General features: G+C 36.7%; 1 protein-coding gene across 4 annotated transcripts in view; it reads right to left on the bottom strand.

The window, feature by feature from the left end:
- Positions 1-23,296, bottom strand: part of CAMSAP2 (calmodulin regulated spectrin associated protein family member 2) — a 79,628-nt gene that overhangs the window by 20,847 nt on the left and 35,485 nt on the right. For 2 of the 4 annotated variants that reach the window (XM_063165551.1, XM_063165552.1), the window contains exons 3-7: positions 18,622-18,783; positions 17,868-17,951; positions 12,620-12,652; positions 8,402-8,543; positions 5,155-5,294 (exon numbers count right to left, since the gene is read on the bottom strand). In XM_063165551.1, the coding sequence (XP_063021621.1) occupies positions 5,155-5,294; positions 8,402-8,543; positions 12,620-12,652; positions 17,868-17,951; positions 18,622-18,783 (561 nt within the window). The remainder of the gene's footprint in view (positions 1-5,154; positions 5,295-8,401; positions 8,544-12,619; positions 12,653-17,867; positions 17,952-18,621; positions 18,784-23,296) is intronic. The other 2 variants (XM_063165553.1, XM_063165554.1) reach the window with 1 other exon arrangement.

Below are 23,296 nucleotides of genomic sequence, written 5' to 3'. Positions count from 1 at the left end.
AGCTACTCCTACACTGCACTATATGGTGAAGGGATCAGGCAGATGTAGCACAGCTATTACACACAAGTTATAAATAGAATAGGAAAAACCCCATCGCTGTTTATTCAGCTTGACAGAACTGAATGAGGAAAAGTGCATAGCAGAATCTTTTCCATTCAAGTTAATGTCAAGCACAGCATTTCAGTACCACACACTGAATTCATTAGGAAGCTTAGACCAAGAAAAAACCAGATGTACTTCTCAGATGAATATGATTTTTAATACTACAATTTCAAAATATTATAAATTCTCTCTGAATATCTTCCCCTTCCCTCTCCTTAAACTTTCATATTTTTACTTGATTTTTAAGTAAAAACTTAAATCATAAAATGTTCTAATCATAGCTTTGTCTCCATCCAAAATAATATTGCATTTAGATACTCCAGTTTCTCATGTTTATGTTGAAATGCTGCATTTCAACAAAAAATAGACACACAACAGTGTGACTATTTTATGAAGGACAAAAATTCCTTCTGAGAATATCTTCTATGCAGTGCTGAACTGCTGCAAGACAGTTTGTTTTTCTAAAGCCACAAAAGCAGTATTTACTGAACTAAAAATGAAAGTGCTGCACAGCCCACTGAGAACAGAGGCTATTTAGATGTCTGATGGGGAGCCATCAGGATGGAAATCACGTTTTCTCACAGGTTATTTTTAGTCAGAACGATCGAAGGGAAAGACTGATGATCAGTAACAATTTTTTTTGGAAAAACTAGCAGTGGGTCTGTAGTAATGTTGCTATTCAGAACTCAAAAGAATGTACATATGATTTCCATAGATTTCTGCCTTGATTATGGTGACAGAAATTCTAACAGCTTGCCATATGATTATCAGATGCACTTACACACAACAATATTTTAACAGTTATTAAAAACTAAGGAAGCTCTGAGCAGTCCAGGCTGGCTCAAGCCCCCTGAACAGCAGATGGCAGACTTGCAGCTTCAGAGATCATTGTTAGCTAAACATTCTCATTTAATTTCATTTCATTTAATCTCATTTAATTTCGAATACTTCAAATAAATTATACCCTCCTAACACCTATAGGTTATAGATCTGCATATTTAGAGAATAACCACAATGTCATACATACAAATTATACATATAATTTGTCACCAGGCTTGCATCCACTAAAATTGGGTGTGAGAGCAGCCGCAGAAGCTTTTAGAATTTTTTTCAAAATGAACATAAAATACACTGTGAAATTTTTGCCATGATGCACATTCAAATCTCTGTTCAGTGGGTCAGGAAAGGTCCTGTCCAGTGCAAATCCACAGCTTTTCTGTCATACAAGTGCCAAGGTAAATGCTTCAAGACTGCAGAAACTGGAGTGTCACAAACTGTCTTGAGAAGGCCAGACTACAGCTGTGTATGATCTAAGCACTACCAGTTTGTCCTCTGTCCTGCCACAGGCTAATAAATGCCACAACAACTCAGTTTTCAAATCCACTCTGCCTTGTTTCAGACCAGAACTGAGAGGGAAGAGAGGCCGATTAACATCAGCGAAAGCAAACCACACTGCTTCCCTTTAAATAATGAGTCAGGAACATTTGGTCCCTCTCAGGGAGAAACTGCCTCAAAAAACTGTTCCCTGGTTGAATCTTACTTTTAATTCCTGATCCTCAATTGTTTTAACCCAGCCAGATGGGAATGAAATGGCTGAACTGACTCCCACCATACATAATAAGTGCCTCACCAAGCAGAGCCAGCTGCTCTCCCAGGTCCTTAAGGGGCTCCAGTTGCCAGTTCAGGCTTAGGTGAGCAGCCTGGCTGGCAGTGGGAGGGAAAGCTGTGCAACATGTGTGGACATTGTGCAGCCCTGAATTTCCAGGATTTATCTATGCAATATACTTGAACACTATTCTGCTTATGTTATTTACAAATAAACACCATCAATATTACATCAGAAAGTACAAGTATTCAAAACTGCTCAAGTGCAATAAGTATCTTTTAATATAAATCACAGAATGACTAGGTTGGAAGAGACCTTCAAGATCATCAACACTTCAGATATCATATACTCCTGTTCAGTTCAGCAGCGGGAAAAAAAAAGAAGTTCTGTATCTGAATCATAAAAGATCTGACAGTGCAAATGTCTTTTCTGCCACTCTGGTTAGTAATCAAGTGCAAAAATAAGGTACCTATTCTATGTGCTTAGTTGTGAATCTGCAGAGTTTGGAGTGTGGCCCACATCTAGGTCAGAGGAACGCCCTTTCAGCCAAGACACAGCAATCATCTCTCACATTTGCGTCATTTCACATTCTGAAAGCTTTCATTCCAACAAATATGCCTTCTGCATGAGCTTGGGTGAGCAGACTCTCCAGATCTCAGCACAGAGCAGCCAGAGAAGACAGACTCAAGATTTCTATTATTTCTGCTTGTTAAATATGCAGGGAGGATTCAGAAAACTTTGTGATTATTTTTATGTAATCGCTCTCGACTTGTGTTTGTCTGTCTCAAAGGATAACAACCAGGAACCAGTATGGTCCCCTGTTGGTGCCTCAAGCATCCATGGAATGTATTGAAATATTTTTTCTTTAATATCAGTAGCCCTGCATTAGTAAACATCTTATGAAGAACTTTACAAATGTATTTTTCTTAGAGGAGAAGAAATGGGCAATAAAGAGCAACAAAACTTTCTGCTTCCTTTGATTATGACACATTAAAGCTGTCCAGAAATCCAGACAGAGCTTATTTCTGCTCTGTGCTAAACCAGAATTAAGCCAACAGTTTCATCTGCTGGGAAATCTCAGAGCCTCTATCAAAGACTTAGGATGCTTAAGTGAAGTCAGTGTTTCTGTGCATTTTGATGGGAAAACTGAAATCACCTTGGTCAAGTGCTGCACTAAATTTCTGCATCATATTCTATCTCTAACTTCCCTTGATTTAATGTACCAGGACAGTGCAGGGTGCCCTGGGAAGAATGTAAGGTATGTGGTTTGTGCTGGATCACTTAAGGAGAGGTTCTGCTCTCTTCCTTCTCAAGAACCAGCAGCAAGCCAGGATACCTACTGGATTTTCTAGGACCACACAAGGCACAACACTGTAATTCCAAAAACTCTGCACAGATTTTTTTCTTGAGGCTTTTTCCAGTAAGATATCAGCAGTTGGTATTTTTTACTTTTTCTGTCACTACTATGTAGGTAAGAGGTTTGTAAGCCAAAAGCACAGTGGCACCTACTGTGCAGTATGAGCTCCTCTGAAAACAGACAGGAATTTCTGCTGATTAACAAACACAAACCTTTACAAATAGTAAGACTTCATACTATGTCCATTTTGTAGGCTGAGATGAGTAGCTTCCACAAACCAGTGTAACTCAATGTGCAATATTTAAAATATCCATTCACAATACAAGTTTTTTTTAAGTGACAATAAAATTCATTGGAGAATAAAAGCATTTATTAAAACTTACTCTACTCAGATGCACTGGAAAACTAAGGAGGAACTCTTTTAACAATGAATTTATTTTCCAAGCAAATTAGCTCTTAACACTGGAAAAACAGAGTTTACAGCACTAGCTGAAGTTTCCATGCCAAGTTTTAGAAGAAAAACTTGGCAGGCTTGCTTTGTAGCATTTACATCTAAATAAGCATCCATGCCACAACAACTTGTAAAAACATGATCACAAAAGGGCTCTCTCAGATCTAGAAATACTCTAACTCTTTGAAAGAACTCTAAATCCTGTCTAAAATCAGTGTTCAGAAATAGCAAAATCACTAAGTGTAAAGTCTGATGCATTGGGATATTGACAAAATATTTACTATAGTTAGGTTTTTTGTAATTGAAGCTTCCTAGTGCATACTGGTTTGAGAAATAATTCAAGCCATTACTATAAAAACGGTATGACTAATTGTCATGAATCAAAACAAGAATAACTAATTCTCCCTGCTTACAGATACATATATTTCATATATCTGTAAGCAGAGAGAAACCATCAAAGTGCAGTGCAGGAGTGTGGCTATAGGACAGGAGGGCAGCCAAGGCAGACTGCAATGCAGCAGAGGTAGAGCACTGCATGTGAAATTTAACAGCACCAAAAAGCTGCCTGAAAGCACTCACTGCACAGCTCTGCATACACAAAATAAACCAGCAACAGCCAAGGAGTCTAGACTTAGGTCCTGCTGCCCTTACTCACCCTGGCAGCTCATTACTTATTTGGAAAGGGTTGGGTTCAACCCTACAGGAGACAACAAAGCTGTATTCAAGCTCTGGCCTCTGTGACTGCTTGTGAGATTGCTAGAAAATCATAAAAGCAGTGAAATGACCCAGATATTTAGAAACCAATTACATCCCATCTGCAATGGATATGCTGACTTCAGAAAAATAATATTTCATTCCCTAAAGGCAAGTCAATAAGAATCTTAAGCAAATGAAGTGTGTTTTATATAGAAGAAAGTCTTGGTGAAACATAATAATGAAAAATTAAAATTACAATTACGCAAGAAATCGTTCAGTTGCTCCTTTTCTTTCTGCATACGCTTAAAGAATTACAGAATAATGTTTTATTTTCCTCTTTCTAAAACAGCAAAATCTTAGATTGATGGAATACACTTAATTGCTTATTCAAACAACTGTATTTGTTGGAATTGTGTTGCTGCTTGTATTTGGGACATCAAGCCATTGGTTGTTCAAAAAATTTAACTCAGAAATTTATACTTTTACAAAAGTAAAAGAGCTTTAAGATTAAATCCCAAGAAATTGTGTATACAGAAATGAGTAAGAACAGTGAGTAGTAATTCCATAAACAAAGTCCTCAATATTTCCACCCTTTGTTAAGGCCTTGATACATTTAAACTAATGCAGATCACTATTACATTTCAACAGAAATATTGCAGATTACAGACTTCAACTATTAATTAATAAGAAAGAAGCTAAAGTGGGAAATAGTTTTGCACAAAATCAAAGTTCTTACAAAGCCTTTCACAAAGGCTTTTAAAAAATACTTGGAAATTACTAGGAAAACATAATGGCCAAAAGAAGGTGGCTTTTCATTCTGCTGAAATTTGTGTCTTGCATGCTATGTCACAAGAGAAGCCATACAGCAGCAGAATGTAAAAGACTAAACATATCATTAACAAAATAGTTGCTTGCATTTTTGTTTAATTGTTTTATTTTTACCTTTATTGAAGAAGCTGCATAGAGCATATCCTCAAGACTGAAATGGCAACACTGGTTGAGGTATTCCTGACAAAATTCTTGGATCAGCTGTAGATTATACAGGCTGTCAGCCAAAGACATTGTATCTTTCAAACAAATATCTAAAAAGGAAGAAAATAAGCAAAGATTAGATAGAACTCCAAATTCCCAAAAATCGCATTTTGGCTTTTACTGATTCAGGAGCATTTACTGAATAATTTCAGATATCATTTCTGCCCCACTCCTCCCTATCAGAAACTTTTATTTTTCTAATTCAGAAATGAAAGAAATTATTAATTTACATTTTATCTTTGAATTTCTAAATATTGAGATCTTTTATAAAAATTAATTTTGTTTTTCACTGTTGCGAAGTTAATTTGTTTCTGTTTTACCTTTTGTGAAAATCTAAGTTATTCTCTCAACCCAACTATTTCCATGTAATGAAAAAATACATCTAATCACTAATTTTTTTTTATAATTAGGTTTTCTATAAAACAAAGGCAGTAAGAAATAGGCACGTTTTTGCATACATTTCTCTGTACATATTACTTCTTTGTCTTTAAACAAGAACACATTTTAGCATCAATAAGCCTGAATCTTCACAAAAAAACAGCCTGGTCTTAGATATTCATGTTTGTGGATTGAGATGTTTGAGATGAGATTTTCCAAGGAGCTGAAGGCTGTTATATAAGTTATCACTCTCTAAAAGTGCTATTTAAAGGCAAAGAAATGGTGGTTGTGAGCACACTTGTGTAGTATTCTCTGACTAGTATTTAAGCCCAGATACTCTCTGTTGTTCTTTTTATAATTGCTGCTTGGAATAATAAGTCCCATGAAAAAAACACAGTCCTCTTAAAAAAAAGGACTGAAGAAAATAATTAAATATACTTCCAGAGCATGCATCAGATTTTATTACTAAAGCAACAATGTATGACAGAAGTCCACATAAGTTTTGAATTGTTAAGGATAAAAGGTTTCGTCATAAAAGAAATCTACTTTGATCCCAGCAGGATAAGGACTCCCACACTGAAGAAAATCAGACATAGTCCATAATTCCAAATCCACAGATGATGATCAATAGGAAAAAATGTTTGACTAAACTGACTGAAATGAGATTAATATGAAGTCACACATTTGAATCTAATAAAATTCTAATGTGATTCACTGACTGAAGGTGATACGGAGCAGGGAGTTAGCACATATTACATATCACGTATTAGCCAGTGTGTGCCTCTGGCATCATGCAGTGATGAAAAAAACAACATGATGCTAAAACCTATCAGAAAATTCATTTCCAGCAGTGACAGAGGAGCACTAAACAAAGCAGGAATGGGATGTCAGTCTGGATTTTGCTGTATGATTACAACCCTCTACAGTCAAGAACAGTAAACCCAAACTAGACAAGCTGCAGAGGAAGACTATTGAGGATAACAATGAGAATGGAAATCCACTTCAGCAAGGGAGGATGAAAAGGCTTGGTTCAGTAGCCTGGGCTAAAACAAGAGGAAGAAAACAAATCAAAAATGTGAACATCAGATTAGAAGCTATTCAAACCAAAGGATACTGCTGCAGGAACAACAAAGGCACATAAGACAGCTTACGTAAAAACCAAGAATAGGTTGGTAAAAACCAAGAATGAAATTTAAAATCATGTAAAAAAAAGGAACAGTGGGTAAGAAGAGTACATATTTTAAACAGTTTGGCAGTTTTAAGATAGAACAAGATAAATTCAAGAAAGGGATTATATAATTTTGTATAAGTCAACTTCATGACTCAGTGGGAGTCCTTTCTAGTTCTGTATTCCTTCAAGGAAACCTAGATTTGAAAGTGAAATGAAGACTTAATGAGAAGAATTTATCTATTTCAGACTACAGAGAACCCTAGAATACAATTTTCTTTTTTGTTAATGCATTTTTAGGCATTTTTGCATATGTATTTTTATTACCTGCCTTCTTCAGTTTCAGTACAGAACCAAATCTCAGTAAAATTCAACATGCATCAAAACCTGCATTACCTAAGTACAGGGAAGATGAGCAAAATCTTATTAAAGTGTTTCCAGTTGCTTTGGAGTCCCTTTGAATTTACTTCTGAGACAATGACATGCACATTTGTATCTTTAGGGAAGATGATGTCAGGACACCTAAAAGAATATTAAAACTGAAGTTCCAAAGCTGACATGTGCCTTGCCCTGCTCAAAGGTAGATGCTGGAGGAAGGTGCTGGTCAGGCAAGGCACACAAGGCCTTTCAGAGTGTCTGGGATCTCAGCTTGCTGGAACAGGACAGAGGCACCAGGTGTTACCACAGTCAATCCCACCCAAATTCTAACTCTTCCCTAATCTCATATGATAGTATGCATTTGGCTGCAATATTTATGTAAATTTTAAGTTCTATTTATCAAAATTCTCAAGCTGCAGAAGAAAGGTGAATGAATGCATCATTGTGCCTTTCATCTTCAATGCCTCCTGTGCTGAAAGCTCCCTATAAAGTGGTTGTGAATATGAATTCCAGATTTCAGTCCTTAGCAAGCTCTAAACCCTTCTTCATATTCCTGAATTTCTCAGGATGTTTCTGTCTAAGTGTTCCCACGACATCAAAGGTATCATAGAAAGAACACAGGCAGAAAATGATGGGTGTTAGCTGCCAAGACATTCTACAGCTCTTAGTTGCCAAGAGGAAGGTATAACTTTACCAGGCTTCTGAGCAAAAGAATGAGATGAAGCTGCTCATCATCACAGACAATTGCTATTATAGAACAGCATGACAGCAATACATTCTACACTATACATTTTTGGTTACTCTATAAATGATTCAGATAGGTCCCAGGTGAACTAAAAGCTCAGAATACAGAGCAACTATTTGCCATGCAGTGAAGCTGTGCAGAGCCCAGCTCTAAACTTCTCTAAGTTTTATATCTGTAACTGCTCAGATGCAAAAAAAGAACTTATGCAGCTTCAAGAGTAAGAGTTTTGCAGATAGTTTCAAGTATGTTTATTTTAGTGTAGCAACATAAAAGCAAGCACACCAGGGAAGGACATCTGGGCTCCTTTTATTTAAATGTAAAAAGAAATGGCCATTTATATTAGAAAAAGAAAATTTATATAAAACCTACCATATTCAAATGATGCCTGCTGTATACTGCATTTAAGCACCTTGCTTCACACAGCTCCCAACACAAACATTTAAACTTTTATGGCCATGTATACAAGTTGAGAGACAGGCCAGACATACCCTCCAGTTTAATGATATCTGGGCAGTAGAAGTGGATGAGGGCTGCCAGAGCACAGCCATCTGTACCATCCTTCAGCAGATTCTCCACCAAGGGAATGCAGGGCAGCTGCTTCAGCAACGTTTGCTCCTTCCGGTAACGAGCCTGCAATGTGAAATGGACACACTCAGAGGAACAAAGGCTCTGACACATATGAAGAAACAGAGTCATAGTGTAGGTTTTACACTGTTAGTGAAAAGCAGTATTCAAGAAATAGCTGAATATTCTCAGTATTCTATTTCCTACAACTATTCATGCCATGCTACAATTTTGAACAGGATAATATAGTATCTAATATTCTAATATCTAATAATTATCTTAATAATATCCAAGAGGAAAGGAACAATGCTAATACTGAGCTTAGCCTTCAAAACTACCAAGTTTTGATGATCTCTCTATAGCACACTAAACTAAATAACATTCTATCCCTTAATTAAAATTTAACAGTCATTATTATACAATCAAAAATGATCTGTATGCAAACACAGTGAGACACGTCCTCAGCTACTGCAACTTCAGTTTCGTGGCAAGTCACATGGCTCTGAAGTTAACACACCTAAGTATCTCGCCCAAAATCTTATTCATACAACTGACTTAATGACAAATTCAGAAACAAGGAAATCTGCCTTTGATCAACTCAATTTTTATTACTAGCATGTGTAAGCAGTCATAAACATAGAGAAATATTAATGGTCAACAGTTATGACCATGCCGTGATCCAGAAATAAATATTTCAAAAATCCAGTCAGCATATAAAGAGATCCTTGGGTTAGAATGTTGATATGGCATTTATCTGCAGTGAATATATTTTCAATGGGTTGTGGGTGTTTTTTGTCGTAAGAGAGGAGGGCTTACTGAAAAAATGGACTTAACATCATTCCTATTTGTTTTCACTTCTTCCTGGGAAAACACAGAGGTGGAAGAAAGTGGCATAGATTTTAATTTGTTAGTATTATTTACCAAGACCTTTTTAAAACAGTAGTGAAGGGTTACTGCTGTACTCACACCACAGAACTACCTACAAGCAGCAGAGTGTTTCTGAGTTAATCTTATGCTATTTAAATGCATCTATACCCACTGAACTGCAGTCTCCCTGCAGGGACTCTCAGAAGTCTGTGGAAATCACTCTTCATGGCAAGGCTAAAACTGACTGTTCTTACCTCCCACTCTCCTCCTTTTGGCTGTGCTGGAGCAATTACTGATGGGACTGTACCCAAACCATTGCCCCAGCTACAGCAACTCCCTCCTCCTGTGTTTCTGCAGTGAATGAGGGCATGAGCAGGGATGGAGGTTTTATGGAGGGGCAGGAATTGTTTAGGCCAACTGTGCATGCAAAAAGGTCTGTGGAACCAGACTAACCCTGAGGGCTGTACTTACTGTCACTGGATTTCTGTCAAGGATCACATGGCATTATTTTAGTAAATGTCAGTGTCCTCTAACTGGCCTAAGAACTAAAAGCCTAGTCTGGCAACAGCAGCCACATCAGTTGTAGAAAAATAAAGGGCTTGTGCTTGGCCCAGAGAACTTATACCTCAACCAATTAATATTTAAAAAAACCCCTGAGACTTAGTTGTTACTTCATGCTTTTAGTGTAGTCGTATTTGTGTGCCAAATATGCTTTATAAAAATGAAAATCCCATTTCTGTGTGCTAGAGGAAACATTAACACCAAACAAAAATCATGTTCCTGTTATGCATTATTCATATTCTTTTCTTCATGTTCTTAATACTCCCTAGTATATATAATGAAATAGGTCAATTATAATTGCAGTGAAAGTTTAATCTCTCTCACTCTATGGCAATCCAGTGACCCACTATGATGAAAAAGCTCTAAGTTTCAAATTCCATGTTACTATGTCCATGTATGTCCTCCTCAACATGACTGAAATTAAGTCTATGAAATACCACAATTTAATTATGATTAAGCATCAATAATAGTAACAGATACAGGTATAGATGGACTGAACATCATGATTCTACAAGCTCTGTTTAATTCATAAATTCTTTTGAATAGTATCTTTTAATGGAGTATTCAAAAATATTTGAAACTGACAATCTAGTGGTGCTGCACAGTAAATCCTGTGAAAAAGTACACTGCACTTTGATGATGCCTTCACTGGCCTCATGAACAGTGCCCACCCATGCTAGAAACTGTGTTATATCTTTGAAGTGGACATAGAGGATTTAAGCCATTGTAGAGAATGCCAGGCACATTACTTCAGGAAAGATAAACTCATAAAACCTGATCTGCTAGGTTCATTACTGTATAGCAGGCATCATGTTTCATTTTGGTTGAAAAGATAAAAGAAATCATACTGAAAAAATGAAAGAGTTGGTAATTGCACTGTATTTTAAATAAACTTCCATTTGAAGAAACTCTTCTCATCAGCTGCAGTGTTTGCTACTAAATACATATATATATGCAATAATACAAAAGATGAACTTCTACATTATAAAGCTCTAGAGTCAATTGAAACATAAATGCTAATACAGGCATCTTGTTTCTGAGATCCTAAATCATTCTGATTTAGCATCTTTGAGCTTATTTCACTTAACCTAGTCTAGGAGTAGTCAAGACACTTGCCTAGAAACAAGGTCAGTTAAAGAACAGCACACCAGCTACTCTCTCATAAGTGCTTGTGTGTATTCAGAGCTAATCATTAAGAATGAATGCTCTTACACATTTACCATACAGTAGATAACATGTTATAAATGTACTTATCAGAGTTTTTAGCTGCCTCTATGCTCAGGAATATCTGTTACTGTGAAATGTGCTCTGTTCTAAAGGGAGTGATAGAGCAGCCTGAGTGTTATCAGTAGCACTTGCATCTCTACTGAGCTAACAACACGAAGTAACATAAATACCACTAATTCAAGTTGTTTACAGATAACTGGCAGGCAAACTGGAGTTAGCTTCTCAACAGATGGAGTATTTTAGAGTTGAATATCATTTTTATGCAAAGGAAGATACTCACTAGTAAAACCAACACCACAGACAAAAACAGAACACAGACATTCTGAAACTGTTTTCAAGTAGCCTTACTTTGACAAAATAAGAAAAAAAATTTTGATATCATGGTCCACCTGATATTTTTTTCTACATTATTCCCTCCAATTACACTCCCTTAACTCCAAAACAAAATTAATGGGCTGTACTGTGAAGAGCAGAGTATCTGTGTGTGTCACAACTGTAATAGATACCTTTACAGAGACTGTCAGGAGTCTGAACACTGCTCAGCCTGCTGGAGACAGGACCTTTAAATTACTTTTCCAGACACAGAGTAATTTTTCTTGTTGCCTACATGCAACTGCCTTGTTATTTTCAATTTCTTTTGCAATGTAAGAACAGTGTTTCATTAGTTATGGCAACAAACATCTGAGGGACAGCTAGATCAATTATTTGGTAATCTTTAGAGCAACGACAGATGGGAATTAGTTCTTTGGAACTCAGATCAGAAGTATGCAATTCTGCATATACCTTAAGAGCTGTTCCCAGCCAAACTTAGCCAAATAAACAACCTGAATGCACATCAAGTGTGAATTCCTACATGATAGAGGAAAGTAATGATAACCCCAAGGTGACACAGCACAGAGAAAACAAACTTTATATTGCTGCAGATATGCAAAAGTATTTTTTATTACTTTTAGTGAAATTATAGTTTCACTAAAAGTAGGCTGCTTTGGGTCATTTTGTGTGGGGAGAAATTAACAGCAGTCTTAAATCAGCTGAAAAATGGGGAATTCTAGATGAATGGTGTAATGATTGCATATGCTTAGAATAAATAAGATTTCAGCTTGCATGTAGCATCAACAATCAAAAGCTACTTCTGCAAGTCTCTTTTGAGAAGACAACTGATATCAAATAGCATGTGTTTACTGAAAGTTTATGAAAAAGTAATTTATAAATGTTCATTGGACATGAGTTAATAACAGGTAGCACTGCCTTGTACAAACCCACTGACTGCTTGAAAAGTAATTCCTTATCCAGCATCATATCTCACATTTCTTTTGCACAGATTACCTTGCAAAACAGGCTTCTGCAGGTACGCGCTCCTTTGCAGGGCAATCTCATAAAATTATCTCACACAGATAAATGAAATGAATGATTAGACCAGCATGACATGGACAAAGCCATTCCCAAAATAAGCAATTGATCAAAGTGAAGCAGTTGGGCAAACTTACAGGAACCAGTTTCCAAAACCATTTGGTAGGAGACTTCAGAGGAAGCAGTAGGAAAAAAGGATAAAAGCAAAAAGCAAAAGAAACAAAAAAAAAAAAAAAGGAACATTTTATCAGATTTCATAAATTACTTTTATAAAGCAATTTTCTTTAACATTCTCAGTTTTGTATAACAGTGAGTTGTAATTTAATGGCAAGCATAAGTGCACTGTAACCTCTGCATATTGAGCTAATTAGCAGCAATAACACTGGAGAAATATGTCTGCACTCTTTGTAGATCAACATTATAATTTTCCCACATGAACAGCTAAGATTGTCAGATCAATGCAGTTTTATGAAATGCTTTCACACATCTAATTGTACTCTACATATGCAATCCGACTGAAGAATTCATTTGAGACTTGAAGTCATGATATCACAAGTATCAAAATGAACTCCAGCAGCACACATGGGGAAGCAGGGAAGCTAAAGCAATGAAAAAAGGGATAAACACACTGTAGTACAGTACACCCAACTGCAGTGAAGCTTGTGTTAGTTTCTTCAAGCCAAATAGTAACATTCAACAATATTTTTAAACAATCATATGACAGTTTTCAGGACAACAAGAGGTACAGGCAGTTATATTTTTACAATGACAAATCACATTAGCATCAGCTGCATGATGTGCAATGACCTGAAATGTAGATGGAGTTTTGACTACTGGCAGAGGAATTATCAGAACTAATACATAAACCTCTAAACTCCTACACAACCAGAAAAATCTGAAGCACACTGGTTTTTTTCTACTCTGGCATAATACTTCTAGTATTAAGAATAAAAATATTATGTACCAGTACTATAAATACACACAGAAAATGTCACCACTTCATCAATTTCATTGCAGAAAAATAAAAAAAAATCAAAACCACTACCAAAGTGCAGGAAACAACTTATTTTGTTTTTAATGAAGATCAATATTTTCTGGAAATGGCAAAAATGCAGTTTAAAACTACCATGGAACAAACCGCTATGGAACCTAATTATTTTATTATTTTATTGTTAAAATACTGTGTTTTTACAAAACCTTGAAGACAACTAGTAATGATAGAGAGCTTTTATGGAAAAAAGCTATTGTGCACTAATGGGTGTGCAGCAGTAACACAGCTATTCTCAACATCCCTCTCCTCCATTTCACTGGATTGCAGTAGGAAAGAATCCCAAAGGCACTTAAAAGAAATCAGCTACAAGATGCATGTCAGTGTGTGGCTCTGGACATTTCTGTTATACCCTTTACACAGGATTCAGCTTCTCTTAATCTCACTGAAAAATAGTCAGTGTGTGGAAAACCATGGAAATTTGAAAACAAATTATCTTAATTTTCAACTACAATCAGGAATCCTAAAAACCTATTATAAAGCAAGCTTTTGGCTAAATTGGCTGAGATCAGACCTAGGCTGCCTTTTATTCTATTTAACACTGACAGGAACATTGTTGTTGCATTTATCAAAGTGCAGTGTATTTCAGACCTGGAACTCAAAAACTCTACCAATGTCTATGTAATGCTAGGGTGAAGAAGTACTCTTTGGAAAAAAGCACACATTTGTTTCAATTCTGAAGACTAGATCTCCCTAACAGTAACACCTCAAACTAGTAATCCAATATATATTTTTATTTATTCACCTGATTGAAACTGTGATTGAGATGACTATGAATATGCTTCAAAGGAGTAAAAGCCTTTTAAAATTTAAATTCAAACATACCATAAGATTTATAAGTATACATTTTCTAAGGCCACATAAAGGAAAAGAGATGAAAGAAAAGCTGAAGTCTCTTGGACAACCTGGGAATTCAGCGGCTGTTGAACTGTCACTTCAGATCAGCAAGAATAAACTTTTTTGCCCTGGAACTTCACAAGAATCAGTCACTATGAAACAAACTAAGCAGAGAATCCTGGCTGACTTCTTCCCAATGTTAAGAACAACAATACCGCCACCAAAATAAAATCCCATAAAACAACCAACCAACCAAAAAAAAAAAAAAAAACCGAAAGAACAAAATTGTCTCTCAGGTTGAGAGCCTATGATTTTACACTATGATTTATCACCCCTAACAAAAAGTTTGAAACATGGCTATGATAAATTTATTTCCACATAAACTCATCTTATGGTGCCAAAACACAATAGTCATGCTTTTCATGAACTGCTTGTTTCTGCTCTCTTCCTTGCACCATCATTTGTGTTCATGCAGCTGAGCACTGATTGGATCAAGAAGCCGATTCTGCTGCAAACTTTTCTTCTTGACAGGTTAGCTTTTGGTAGCAGTGTGGATTTACGAAACATTAAATTCTAGTGGAAAGTGGAACTACAGTGTTAGTGGTTTACCTTCACACAAGAGGTTGCACTGTTTAAACTGATCTTACAGAAAGTTTGAAGAATTCAGGTACTTAAATGAAGTTGCATTTGTTTCTCTCACAGGATTTACATTTGACTTAAATCTGTTAAGACAGATTCAGTCTAAACCACAGAAGCAGACAGAAGAACAACATGTTTTTGGGAAAGCTCCAACTACACTGAACACCAGCAATTTAACCAGTGCAACTGTACATTCACTACATATTATTCAGTGGAAGCCTGAAAATCAAAGCTATTTACTACAAAACTTGAAATCCTAATTCTGAAAAGAGATGCAGAGACTCTACCAGAAAAAGATGAGGTTACCACAAATCACCAGCTGATCAAGGTCCACAGAGGACTACCTGGAACTAAAAATCATACACACTCCTTCCTCTCTTATCTTCTACAGACAGCTAGTAGCAGAAGACAGGGAAAGAAAACAAAAGCAACCTCATAATCTGTTAATACTGATTTTATCTATCCAGACATAGAAAACAGGTATATCTTGGAGTATCCAATAATCTGTATTTGATGTTTAAACCTTTTGTAAATGTATAAATTTACTCTTTGTTGAAAAGATTCACCACAGTTCTGTAACAACACAGTAACACAGTTTGGCAGGCTTGAGGGCAACTCAATTATTTTTCACAACTGATTAATTTACAAATCTGTAACTGTAGGAAATTATGAAATTATTTTAAATTACATGTTAACTTTGTTTCACCTAATAGGTACTTAATTTCCTGCTTCTTGGCCAGATATTAAACATAAAGAAGAGCCTTCCCTGTTGACTAAAATTATGTATTCTTCCCATGTTTGCTTGGCCATCTCTAATCAGCAGAAGGGGCATTGAGAATTTAAATCTGATTGCATGCAATGGACTCATCCAATGCATCTGCATTAGTTTTCCTTGTAAAGCCAGCATTCAGTACAATCCTCAGTTAAGAAATTCAGGGTTTAGTTGGGATGTTTCATGTGTTTCTAAACCTCAGATGTTTGCATGCATGCAGTGACCATTACCTTTAGGAAGAGTAAGTGGAAACCTGGAAAATACTGTGAGATATATGACTAAAAGAAAAGCTGAGATACCAGAGCAGTAAATTAACCATCAGTTGAAAAGGTTCTCAAAGAAAACCTGGAGTTAAATAATCCTCATGCTAATACAGCCCCCAAGCACAGAATATCTTCCTTGACAAAGGGATTTATGCAGCTGATTCCCTAGTGAGACAAAAAACATAATATATACCTGGGAGAATAGTATGAAAATTCAGTGTACAGAAGAGAGGGCTTTAAATATACATTTTTTCAGTGACTGGGCAACTGTTTCAGTTTGTTATTTTGCCAATGCATTTGTACCTTGGCCAACAAAACCTGGCTCTTCTATTCTGTTACAGCTTCACAATTCATCCAAAACACCACAATACCAGTTTTTAGGTAAATGTGTTATTCCCCTACGTCCATTTATGGGATCAGTTACAGACTATATAAATCTTTCAAAAATTGATTTCAAAATGTTGACAGTGAAGATAAATTATACGCTAAAATTTTATCCTTTTACTCCTAATATAAGTTGCAAACTATAAGTGAAAATAAATATTACTGAATTTTTAAAAAACAGATAATTTTATGGAATTGGTCTGATAATAGTTTTCACTTTGATATATATTTGTTTATCATACTAAGACTCTCATGCAGTTTTGATTTTCAAAATTGCTCTCATCTTTCCAAGTGACCTACAAACCACATAAAACATCCTACTATTATTTTCGGGAAAAAGAGAAACCACTAGAGGACAGAGGAACACAGGTTATCTCTCTAGCCTCTGTTTACTTTATTTTATCTAAATTTGAGAAATGAACTTGCCAAGGACATCTTATTCTCCAGATTTCTATGCTACTATCACTACTGAACACAGTTTAAATTTTCCATGGCAGGGTATATGCACCAGGGTCACACTATTATTGTTACAACCACCATTTCTTTTGCTGAGTCACGTTAACCTTCATGGGCATTCCTTACTTAAGAACTTCACTACCCTCATGTTTTTTGAAGCTGAGCATTGAATCCAGGCTGGTAACCTGCCACCCCCTCAGAGTGGCACTGAAAAGGAGGCAGCAGCTTACGTGAGAGCAGGCCAGGCTGGGAAGGAGGATTACAGCCTTGCAGCAACTTGGAAATCTGCTCTACATTCATGGGCAGGGATAATACCAAAGGTGTTCAGACTGATTACCAGTTCTCCACTAATAGTTCTATCACAATAGGGTAAAGGATCTTTCTGAAGCAAGGAATTTTACATACTCTGGAACTGTCGGCTATCTCTATGTATTTGGATGGGCATATAATGCTACTTAATTAACTGAGCTATGTAAATAAAAGAAAAAAAATCCTGTTAGGAAAGGGAAGCAAACATAATATGTTTTTATTTTATAGGTAATAAAACCTGTAATCAACCAGTATTTTGGATCATGGCCAGAGCAATCCTTCCCATGATACCACATACACATCTCTCTTTTGACATTCACACAATACACAAGGAAAAAACCCATTAAAAACCATGAAAAAAAGTTCTGGTCTTTTTCATATCAGATCTATCAGGGACTTTAATTCACTCAAAAGTAGTCATTATTCTTAAATTCCTTAGCACTAATGTAACAGATGTTTCCCTGCTATCAAAGATTTATTTGTCAGAAAGGACAATTGGCTATAAAAAGTGCAACTCTGTTAGTTTTATTTTTAAATGTGTATTTTCATGAAAGTGATAAAATAATAACAAAATTAATACTACAAGTTTGCTTACTCTAACAAGCAGTGAAAAGTTCAGTGTCTGTTTACAGATAAATGCTCAATCTTGCTTAAAACATTTTAACTCCTCCACCTACCTTTTGACCTCCTGCAGATTCTGCACTGTGATGCTCTTTTAGTTTTTGTTCCTGTTCCATGATGTCTTTCAAATGCTCATTTACCTAGAGACAAAATAGTTCATTTAGTTGTCTGTTCTAAGAAACAAGTCACAGAAATTAGAAGTTCTTCAAAAGGTCTATAAATCACGAAGACAGAACTAAAGAGATAAACCAAACATTTCAGACTATAGCCCTGAAGCAAATGTCAGTCTTGGATGCAGTCTAAGGTCACTGCCTGTTAGCTCTACATTGTACAAAATAACCTGTCCCTTATTGTGCTCAGTCACATTTGATTAACAGGGTATCCTTGTCACCTGATTTGATTATGCAGTGAAGGTAGATCACTTCAAGCAAGATGTGTTCAAACAAACAGAATAGCTTTGGGTTTAAATCATGACAAAGTACACAATAAGATGACAACTTAGAAAGAGCCAAAAAGAGACCCTTGAGCAGGCACTGTGGCATCTCAACATGACAGTGACACCTGAGATGTCACATGTTGTATATATATCCCAGCATTAATTTAGACTTCCCATTTATTTGGTCCACACGTGTTTAACTTATTTCTGCATGCTTTTCTTTTTCTAGTCCATAAACAGCAGATGTAGGAACAGTCTGTATCAGAACAGTCCTGATATACCTACATACACAAATACACATCCTGGCCTCTCATCTCTAATTGAATCACACAGATTACAAAGAAAACCCCAGCTTGCTTTTCCAGCACTCATACCTTGTTTATCCAGTACATGACAGCATCCTCAATGTCATAGGGTACCTCTGCAGGCTGGAAGAAGGTGGAGTACTGCTGGGTGCATGCGATGACTTTCTCCACGCTGATCATCTCCACAGTGTAGGCCATCATGAGCGTGTCGATCATGGCCAAGTGAGCACTCTGCAGTGACAAACAGCAACACTGATCAGGCTGCAAATCAACACATCTTTCTTATGCATGGAAAGACCAAAACTGTGAATGCTATACGATTTCTGTCTGGTTGTTCAGTTTTAAATGAAAAGCAAATTAAAACATATATAACAGACTTGGGAACACATATTAAATTGAAAATTAAAATAATTTCTGTAAAAAAACCCCACCAAACTTAAAGAACTAAAAGTGAACAGAATAAGGAAGTTTATTGAATGATTCAAACATCACATCACTTTTAAGAGAGCTAAAGAGATCTTTTAAATTTGTCACCATTGCAAAACCAAACCTCCCTGTCTGATCAATGTTATTTGTACTGGAAATAAAAGCTGGAACTTGGGGATTGCTAAACCATCTTCATTGTCATGAAAATGCTGCATTAATATGTGAAAGTTCATCTATATTTAAAGTCTTAATCCAGGAAGAAGATGTGATTATACTAATCTTTAGTAAAAACCCAACCAAATGATAGAAAAACATCTCTTTTTCTTCCAGTAAAGTAGTTATGTTATGCAGATGTAAGGTAGGTGCCACAGCTATAGGTACACAGCTAGGTTTAAAATAATGTATCTGCTGTATAAAAGAGGAGCTACATTTCTTCTGGGGTTATATATTGAAAGAAAATGGCTGTTTCACAGTTTGTAATAGTTCAAAATCAGCAAAGAATTCCCCCCCCCCCAAACCCAACACAATAACAAAAGAAAAAAAAGGATAACAAGGATTTACACTAGATTCTTGTGACTGAATAACAGAATGATGGTGGCTTTTAGAGGCAGTGCCTACAGCTAAACACATTTCCTTCTGCTTCATGATAAGAAAAACAGAAATAGCAAAGTATTAAGCAAGATTTCCCATGGATCAGAACAATTTCCAAAGACAGTATTTTTAAAACACTTTCTTCAAACCCAGCTCACAAAGATCCCCAACACTTGTTAACACCACCACTTGAATACTATAAAAAAATATTCATATAAACATCTCACAAAGTAGCTGTAACAGCCATGGTAACAGCAATGAACAACATGAGTCACACAGCAATATGCTATCTAATCATCACAGTTAAGGTAGCTCATGCACATCACTTATTCCAGAATTCCCAGCAGAAGGAACAGATCCAGACTCTGTGCTGCTCTTAGTGTTTGTGTCATCAATGAACGTGATCATGCTGACCTCAGAAGCAGGCAGAAGCGTGTACTGCCTTTTTTTACAGCAGGTAAATTGCTTTGTTTCACAAAGAAGGCAAACTACACTTATAAGACATTCACTGAAGCTGACAGCCAACATTCCTGGGACAAGCCTGGACCCTGGGTATGGCCTGAGAGCCCTGTCTGCCACAGAGTCCATCTCTGCTCCCAGCAGCAGCACAGCTGGGCAAGGAATCAGCACCTCCCCCCTGCTGCCACCACTGATGGACTGAATAAACTCCTTCCACCACTGCTTTTATGCCTTTAGGAGCTTATCTGCAGCCCTTTATGGACAAACACTGATACAAGCTCCTAGGTGAATGAGGGCACTTGCTGGGCAGCTGAATCTTGCCACTGCAAGTATTTCAGAAAGGAAAGGGTGTGCAGCCTCATGAGGAGCCTGCAGCCCAGGGTGCAGAGCAGCAATGCTCTACAGGGATGCAGGAGCTGCTCCTCTGCTGGCCCAGCAGTGCAGTGCAGTGCAGAGGGGGCTCCAAATCAAGCATCACAAACTGTGAGTACAGCCCCCCAAATCCTTGTGGGGGACTGCAGAGCCTGGAACAGCCATACAAATCCATGCAGCTCTGGTAGGAGCTCCCAGCAGATTGGTGAAAGGTACTTCAGCATATGCAACACACAGCAAAGGGAAGATTTGGATTGTCTCTGACACCTGGGGTCCCTGCTCTAATAATCTTTCCTTGCTACAGCTTGCCTAGTCTGAATGGCATCTGGGTTAAAACCTTGTGCTATTTTCAGAGCCTTCCCCCAAAAATAAAAAGGAGACATTAAAACAGCAAGAAAATGCTGGATTTGCTTTTTAAGAGGAGGTAGTGCACAGAAATGTGTTTTGCAGCCAGACAGGAGAGTGCTTCATAGAGAATGCTACTGCTAGGAGCCATTGAGGCTGATCACTGCCTGCTGCACAAGGGAATGCTTTCCACCCTTTACTCCCTGCCTGTGGGAAGGACACTGCCTTCCATGTGAGCTCTGACAACCAAGGGAGCTCCCAGAGGTGTGAAAGCAGCATGTTCCTGCCCAGCTGTTGATCCATGAGTAGTGCCCTGGCTACTACACCTGTGCTCTGAGACCAGCCTGCAGGAAAAACCAGCACTGAACTCCCCTGAGGGAACTTAGCAACCTTCACCTCCCCTGCTGGATCATCAGCTCCTCTGGAAAACACAAAGTGTTTTCCTCTGGAAAATCCTACTAAGTGGATTGCCAGTGGAGAGAGAAAGCCACTGAAGTGTTGTTAGAACTGACAATATGCTCAATACATTATAAATACATTATAAAAAGTAAATTATTTACAATTAGTTAACTGGGTCTCATTTTCAATGCTTCTAGTGAATCATTAATGAAGTGCAAACTACTTAAACAAACAGAGGGAAGAATGACCTTAGATAATAATTTGTACTATCAAAACTAAGTGTAATAAACTTTTACCAACACTGTGATCCATGTTACAATCTTTATTGCTTGCATACAAGCAATCAAATACAAGTATCTTCAGTCTCAGAAGTGACTCCAAGTTATTTTGTTTATAATCCAGGCAGGACACTCAGAAGACTTTTAAAAACCAGTAAATAATGAAAAGAAGAATGAATCGTATTCTGAGAAACAAACAATCGCTACTTTTTTTAGCTAGCAAAAATCAAACTTTTGATTTAATAAATAGTTTCTTTACTACTGAAAATATTTAAAACTAGTAACATGTATGGATTTGTTCCCCTAGAAAATTGCAAGCAACCAAATAAACATATAGGATAACTAATATCTAAAATAGCTGTTTGTTTAGTTTGGTTTGTTTGCTGGGTTGCTTTTTAAGGGAATTACCAAAACTATTTACCAAACAACTAATTACCAAAACAACAAAACTATTTAATTGCACATAAAGCCCTACTGGTTTTCTTCCATTTATTCTGGGAAGAGCAGACAAGCTGCATTCTTTTACATATCATCATTCACTGTGCTCAATAAGAAAGAGTAAACTAAAAACTGCTCTATAAAAATAGCATCCTGCTCTTCCAAATACAGGTTTTATTTACATAATTGCTGAAGTGCTGTAAAAAAACCCAAGTTTTAAGAAATTCTGTTGATAGTAATAAATGTTCTGATTTTTTTTTTTTTGGCTCTCTCACTGAGCAGCATATTTTAGGTAGAGCTAAAAAAATCAAGAGGGAAAGTTCACTTTTGCTAGTCAGATCTGCATTTATGAGTGAATTATGCAAGGAGGCAACATTTCATATCTGAGGGAGAACCAGAAACCACTCTGAGCTGGGCAGAAACTGGGAGCAGCCGCTCAGCAATGTCCTCTTTCTCCAGACAAACCTGGACACGATGCCTGAAGGAAGTGCCCAGGAGCAGCTGACAACTGGGATCAGCACAGTACATTAATTTTTGGTATTTTCTCTGAGGTGGTACCATTCAGATACACAGCCTAAAAAACCCAAGCAGGATTTTCATGCTGTCACATACCTCCCACATCCAGAATTGCAGCAAGGCATAAATAAAGATATACAATTTCAAAAAAGAAAAATAATTTTAGAGAAAGAATTTTAAAACCCCCCACATGGTAACAAAATTATACAAAACCATTAGAGAAATATATTTTTTAAAAGTCATGATCAACACAGCAGCAGTGAACAATACAGGAAATAATACACTTTTCCCATAAGTGTAATGTAGAGATTTGGTTTATGCCAATTCTAAAAACCATTTTTTCCCTTGATTGCTTCAATACAATGGTGCAAAGTAATAAAGCCTTAAATAGAACACAAAGATACATTAAAAAATACAAAATGCTAGATTCTTAGAGGTATTTTATTTTCTAAGACACAAATGTGCTTTTGTCTTCCCCAGCTACAGCCTGCAAAGAACACAAGAGTTTTAACTTACTAATCTTAACAATCTCATGTAATTACTGGTTAGTTTCTAACCTGTAATGTAGGTTCCACAGCTTTTCATTCTACTGCTAAATAGTTCAATAAGAAGCTTACTGAACTGCAGAAGAAAAATTATTCTGAGCATGGCTGCTAATGCTTTCCTGTCTGCCTAACATTTGATTAGAGAGCTTTCTTCACCTCCATTGAAGAACTGAAAACAACTTCATTAAAAGTGTATAAGCAAAAGGTGTATATGATACTGTACACACAGATACTTAGGGATAAACACACAAATTACAGACAGCTCCTACATTGTTACCTGCTACTAAGGATATTTCTTATATTCCATTAAATGATACTCAGGCCAGGAGCTCCCTTTTGAACTCCCTCTTTAGGAAAGGTATAGACAAACTCATT

This window comes from Melospiza melodia, chromosome 11 (genome assembly GCF_035770615.1).
Source record: "Melospiza melodia melodia isolate bMelMel2 chromosome 11, bMelMel2.pri, whole genome shotgun sequence".
In the NCBI taxonomy this organism is placed as follows: domain Eukaryota; kingdom Metazoa; phylum Chordata; class Aves; order Passeriformes; family Passerellidae; genus Melospiza; species Melospiza melodia.
This window is presented reverse-complemented; position numbering and strand designations above follow the sequence as displayed.